General features: G+C 47.7%; 1 protein-coding gene across 1 annotated transcript in view; it reads right to left on the bottom strand.

The window, feature by feature from the left end:
• The window catches only part of Clptm1 (CLPTM1 regulator of GABA type A receptor forward trafficking), a 33040-nt gene that overhangs the window by 18857 nt on the left and 7650 nt on the right, over positions 1–6533 (bottom strand). Inside the window, exon 2 of the mRNA XM_031385591.1 lies at positions 4289–4401. Within this exon, the coding sequence (XP_031241451.1) occupies positions 4289–4401 (113 nt within the window). The remainder of the gene's footprint in view (positions 1–4288; positions 4402–6533) is intronic.

A 6533-nucleotide genomic window follows, 5' to 3' on the forward strand; every position in this document is an offset into this window, starting at 1 on the left:
AACTCTGTCTCAAAAAACCAAAAAAGAAAAAAAAAAGAAAAGAAAGAAAAAAAAAGTAAGAGAAAACAAATGCCACAAAATGGTCCTTTAGCAGTTGTCCATGGCAGCACGTGCCCAACCCCCTACATCACATACAAACAATAAATATATAACTCAAAAAGCAGCGCTATGCCTAGTATATCTGGGGCCTTTTGTTCCACCCATAGCAACACAAGCACAGAGGACTTCAGATGAGATAATCTGTGAGCAGCCACTCACACCCACCTGATGTCTGCTGCCACTAGTTCTAAGGAAGGAAGGGAGCCTGCAGAGGCTGGAGCAGAGCCCCTGAGAAGGAAGCAGCCCTCAGCACCAACGTGCAGATGTCCAGATATGCAGTTAATGAAAAGTACTGGGAGGGTGCTGCCAGCTGTGAGGAAATGAAGGCAAGGACCGGAGAGAGCTGACTGCCCTGCCCTGTCGCTTGAAGCATGAAAACAAAAAGTGAGACATGATGGTGCACGTCTGTGATCTAGCATTCAGGGAGTGCAGGCAGTCCTAAGTTACAGGTCAACCTAAGCCACATACTAAGACACTACATACTAAGACACTATCTTAGTTAAAAGGGGGCAAGGATGATGGACAAGGAGATCTAAGGAACTGGGAATGAGGCTCAGCTGACAGAGCGCCTGCTTCACAGCACTGAATAAACCAGGGAGTGTGGGGAGGAGGAGTAGGGCCTAAACAGGATCAAAATACATATGCAAATGTTACAGGGAAACCACTATTGTGTATAAATAATATATGCTAATAAAACTTTAAACCGAACATCTAGGAAGCAGAGGCAGGAGGATCTCTAGGAGTTTGAGGCCAGCTTAATCTACATAATGAGTTCCAGGCTTGTCTTTAAATCCATCCATCCATCCATCCATCCATCCATCCATCCATCCATCCATCCATCAATCTTAGAAGGGACCTTGTAAGATAACTTAGCCATCTTTACAACCTGCATGGTAGTAGGAAAGCGCTGACTCCAGGTCCTCCTCTGATCTCCACATGCAGAGCACAGCACACATGTATATACACAGTCAATCAATACATGGATTTCATAACATTCATTTTATAACTGTTATAAAAACACTTTGGTTTTGTTTTTTTGAGACAGAGTTTCTCTGTGTAACAGCCCTGGAACTCGCTTTGTAGACCAGGCTGGCCTCAAACTCAAGAGATCTGCCTGGCTCTGCCTCCAGAGTGCTGGGATTAAAGGCGTGTGCCACCATGCCTGGCAACTTTTTAAAAAACTAAAGAATAGGGCCCAGGGATGACTCGCACTTCCCACCAAGCCTAAGGACCTGAGCTCCATATGCAGAAGCTACATGGCAGAGAGCAGAACAGAATCACACAAGTTGTTCTCCCACCTCCACACGCATGCTGTGCTATTTACATGTGCATCAACAACATGCACTCCCGTACAATAAATAAATGAGCTTGCACACACAAATAAAAGAAAACCTGAAAGCACAGGCAGGGCAGGGAGACAGGGCTAAGGAACAGGGCTCCATGGCTGAGAGGCCTGGGCACAAATGGCAGGATACCTAGGTCTGGGGCTAAACAGTAAGGTGCATCCATCCCTCTTTCACAGCTTCACGCCTGAGAGCCACGGGCAGGGAGCTCTGTCCCCCACCAGAATGTGCCTGGAGACAGATATGGAGGTCATGAAATCTTTTCTTTCTTTTCTTTTCAGTGCTAAGAAGATACCCTGGAAGTTCAAGCATGTTGGATGAGTGCTCTGGCGCTGAGCCATGCCCACTGCAGACCAGACCCTTCTAAAACAGTAGTTCTTCCCCTTTCTGTCACACACACCTGGTCACAGGTTTTCATGGAATCCCTAGGATTCTGGAGCAAGGGGCTGGGAATGTAGTACAGTTGGCAGGGCACCTGCTTTGGCATGCTTGATGCTCTGGATGGCATTCCCAGTATCATACGTGGCATACTGGATGGTAGCACATGCCTGTAATTACCATGTAAGAAAACTGTAAGAAGTGGAGGCAAGGGGATAGAAAATGGGGGTCATCCTCAGCTATAAATCTGATGCTAGCTCGAACTACCTGAGACCATGCTTTAAAAAAAGGAAAAGAGGGGCTGGAGAGATGGCTCAGCGGTTAAGAGCACTGAGTGCTCTTCCAGAGGTCCTTAGTTCAAATCCCAGCAACCACATGGTGGCTCACAACCACCTGTAATGAGTTCTGACGCCCTCTTCTGGTGCGTCTGAAGACAGCTACAGTGTACTTACATATAATAAGTAAATAAATCTTTAAAAAAAAAAAAGGAAAAGAAAGAAAGAATGCTAATAAAGCTAGACGTGGTAGCACAGGTCTGGAACACCCGCACTCAAGATGCTCAGGCAGGAATACTGTCCCAAGTTCAAAGCCAGCCTGGGTAACACCTGTCAAAAACAAAACAAAAAAACAAAACAATAGCAACAAAATAGCCAGCAAGATGGCTCAGTGAGTAAAGGCACTTTCTGCCAAGCCTGAACCTGAGTCTGACCTCCAAGTCTTAGATGGAGGGAACTGTCCTCTGGCCTCTGAATGCACGTATCTACATACCACCCCTACCTGCATCACCACCACCCACCCACCCACACTCACATACACAAATTAAGTTTTAAAATACAACCAAGTGGTAGTAGCACATACGTTTAATCCTAGCACTTGGGAGGCAGAGGCAGAAGGATCTCTTGAATTGGAAGCTAGCCTGGTCTACAGAGTGAGTTTCAGGACAGCCAAAGCTGAACAGAAAAACCCTGTCTCAAACCTTCCTATAAAAAAGACAAAAACAAACACAACCAGGAGAGGTGGTATGTGCCTTTAATGAGATGTTAGTGAATAATGTTTCTATGTATTAGCTGCACTCCCTGACTCCCTCAACATTGTCAGTCAAGCCTTTATTTTAGATAAAATGTTGGTTGTTCCTAATGTCTGTAAATGTTAAATACAACTGCTAGACCGGGTAGCTCACACCTGTAAACCTGGCGCCCAGGAGGCTGAAACAGGAGGGCCATCATGTTTAAAAACTGGACTAGAGAGTGAGACCTTTTTTCAAACCAACAATAAATTCCTGCACCTCCACTGAATAAATATAAACTTGTACTATGATTAGTCTCTTGTGAGCCAAAAGGACCACTGCGAGGGAGTCACAGGCCAGCAGGGGCTACATATTAAGACTGTTTCTAATCAATAGGACACAAAACTTGTTTATGGTTAGCCTAAGGCCACTGCCAATAGAGGACACAGATGTGCCCCATACACTTAGGATGTCATTTTGATCAGTGACTTAAGCATATGCTCAACAGCTACCTAATACATGCTACGTTGTAAAAGGGCACAGGTAATTCCTAAGTTTAAGGGAAAAAATCTACTAAGGCAGATTCTCTAACTGCCTGTATAAAATCTTCTCCTCTTTCCAGTGCTTGGTATGACTCCATTTCCCAGGGTACAAACCGAGTTTCCAGGCAGACCTTGTGCTTTGGGCCTGTCATTTCAGTACTTGGGAAGCCAAAGCAACAGGATCAAGGTTCAAGGATTTGGCCAGTGAGCTGGCTCAGAGAGTAAAGGTGTGTGCTACGAAGCCTGACCAGCTCGTGGAGTTTTATCCCCAGGACCACATGGTAGAAGAAAGAACTGACTCCTCAGGTTGTCCTCTAACATCCACATGTGCACCTTGTCATGTACACACCTTTTTACATCCCATAAAATTAATAACTCAATGCAATATGAAAACTCAAGGCCTGCGCGGACTACACAGCAAGTTCAATCCATCCTGGCAGCGTAGTGAGACCATGTCTTGAAGTAAGGGGCTTGATGTATGGCTCAGAAAGGATGTCTTTCATCCCAGCACTCAGGAGGCAGAGGCAGGCAGATCTCTGAGTTCAAGGCCAGCCTGGTCTACAGAACTCAGAATTCTGAGTTCCAGAATAGCCAGGGCTATATAATAGAAAAACACTGTCTCAGACAAAACAAAACAAAAATAAATAGATAAATAAGTAAATAAAACTAAACCATTTTAGTCTGAATTTTGTCCAGTAGGGCTCTTAGGGGCTCAGCAACCACCATTAAAGAAGGTGGCTACTGGGGTAAGACTATGAGAGGCTATGGCTTACCCACAAGGTCCTTCTCTGGCACACAGGTCCTGAGGCTCCTGTGTATACAGTCCCCCACCAATGTAGAGATATGTTATCCCTGGTCACCGCTCCCTCTCTCCAGGCCTTGCTTTTTGCAGAGTGGGAACCCCAAGCCTACATGCTCACCTGAACAGAACGCCTTTGATGACCTGCCAGGCATTGGGGGCTGGCTGGGGTGGAGGGTTCTGAGGCTGGGTCTCTGCTGGCGTGTCCCTCCCAATGCTGCCATTGCTGGTCACCTGTCGGGGGAATAGAGAATAGGGTAAGGGGGCTGATTAGAGTACCCTGGTGAGTTCAGAGGCTGAGACTTTGTCAATCTTCAGAGAAGGCATAACCAGTAGTCCCCAGGTAGAAAGGGCTCCAGAGGAAATTGGTCCCCAAGGACACCGATGCTGGGATGGTCCTGAGCTGCCTTCCAGTCTATGGGGACCTGTCTATCAGTGTCGGCCCAAAGGGGGCAGCACTGAGAAGCGGGTGCTTAACAGGCAGCTGTGGCCAGGCCTGAGGCTCAAGTGCTAAGAATTAAATCACAGTACACTGGAGCAGGGAGCAGGGAGCAGGGAGCAGGGAGCAGGGAGCAGGCACAGACACAGCCAGCAGCTGAGGAACAATTTGACAGTGGAGCTGAGCACTGTCCATGGAGGACTGTCCTAGGGCTCTGCAGCTGGCTACCATGGAAGAAGGTGCTACCACAGAAAGCTGGGACTGATTTACAAGATCCTTCCCTGGGCATGAGGGCTCTGAGCGCCTGCTCTCCAGCTCTCCAGCAGTGGCAGTCCAACAGGGAGACAGACAGACAGACAGACAGACAGACAGACAGACACAGAACCTCACTACTGTGAGCTGGTACACAAACATCCATCCTGTGCACCCTGAGGAGCACCAAGCTCTGAATATAGCTGCACTTTGCAACTGAGCAAACAAAGGCTCAGAGAGATTAAGATACTTGACTGGGTTACTCAGGAGCAAGACACCAGAGAGAAAGAATCAGGTGGGGATAAAATGGAAAGAAGTTACCTCTCACCAGGCAGAGTCCACATGCCTATAATCTCAGCACTTCAGAGGTAAAACCAGGTGGGGAAAGAGTTCAAAGTGTGTCTTGAAACATGAGACGACATAGGTCGTCTCAAAACACAAGAACTCTCTCAGAAGCAGAGACTCTGACAGCCAGGAAGTGAGAGTCCAGAGCAGGGCCATTTGGAAGCCTCTCTTTGGAAACTGCTAGCTCCAGTCCTGTGTTAAGTCTCTCCCACTGGCTGTCCCATTTTGTCAGCCTTCAAAAGGTAGGACCTGAGGACTATAGAAAAGGCTCAGTGGCTCAGTGCACAGGTCTCTCTTTCTGAAGACTGAGGTCTGGTTCCCAGCACACACATAGTGGCTCACAAACATCTATAACTACAGTTCCAGGGATCTAATAGCGTTTTCTGACCTCCATAGGTACTGGGCACAAATATAGTACACATATATACATGCAGGCAAAGCCCTCATATGCATAAAATAATCTTTTTTAAAAGTGATCAGGGGAAGGCAGGCTTCACACCACCATGGGCATAGCAGAGAATCAGCATCTGATCCACACTTGTAAAGCCAGCACATACAGTGCCTCCCTGCCCCTGGGCCACCCATACCCACTGTCCCCAGGCTCCACTGCCCAGCCCTTTCCCCCAGGACTCTGGACCCCAATCCTGCCCATCTTTCCTTATCTTTGCACAGCAGGAAACAGAGCAGCCATGGAGCAGGGCAGGTGTCACTTGGTACCTCACACCCCCATTCAGCAACAGTTCCTCCTTATTATGTCCCAAAGTGCAGAACAGCACCAGTGAGGTAACAGGGAGAGGATGACTCTTGGGTCCAGTAGATTTCAGCTGTAGTCATCCCCACAGTTCTTGCCTGAGACACCTTAGCACGTCATTAGGCATGTCACCCCTACTGCCCTGAGAACATACTTGTGAAAACACTGGTACAGGATGAACAGAAATGCTCTCCTCCATGGGCTCTGCATACCTACTGTGTGTCAAGCATACCTACTGCATACCAGACCCTGAGCTAGGTGGTACACCCTAAGCTCAGGAGCTTGGTGACCCAGGTTACAGAGTCAAAAGGCAAACATACCTGCAGAGGAGCAAATAGTAAAGAAGCCATGTACAGGGCAGACGCCTAAAACCCCAGCACTTGGTAGGAAGAGGTGAGAGAATAAAAAGACAAAACAAGCCGGGCGGTGGTGGCGCATGCCTTTAATCCCAGCACTTGGGAGGCTTGATGTATGGCTCAGAAAGGATGTCTTTCATCCCAGCTCTCAGGAAGCAGAGGCAGGCAGATTTCTGAGTTCTAGGCCAGCCTGGTCTACAGAGTGAGTTCCTGGACAGCCAGG

The sequence above is a fragment of the Mastomys coucha genome, unplaced genomic scaffold, assembly GCF_008632895.1.
Source record: "Mastomys coucha isolate ucsf_1 unplaced genomic scaffold, UCSF_Mcou_1 pScaffold21, whole genome shotgun sequence".
Taxonomy (NCBI): Eukaryota; Metazoa; Chordata; class Mammalia; order Rodentia; family Muridae; genus Mastomys; species Mastomys coucha.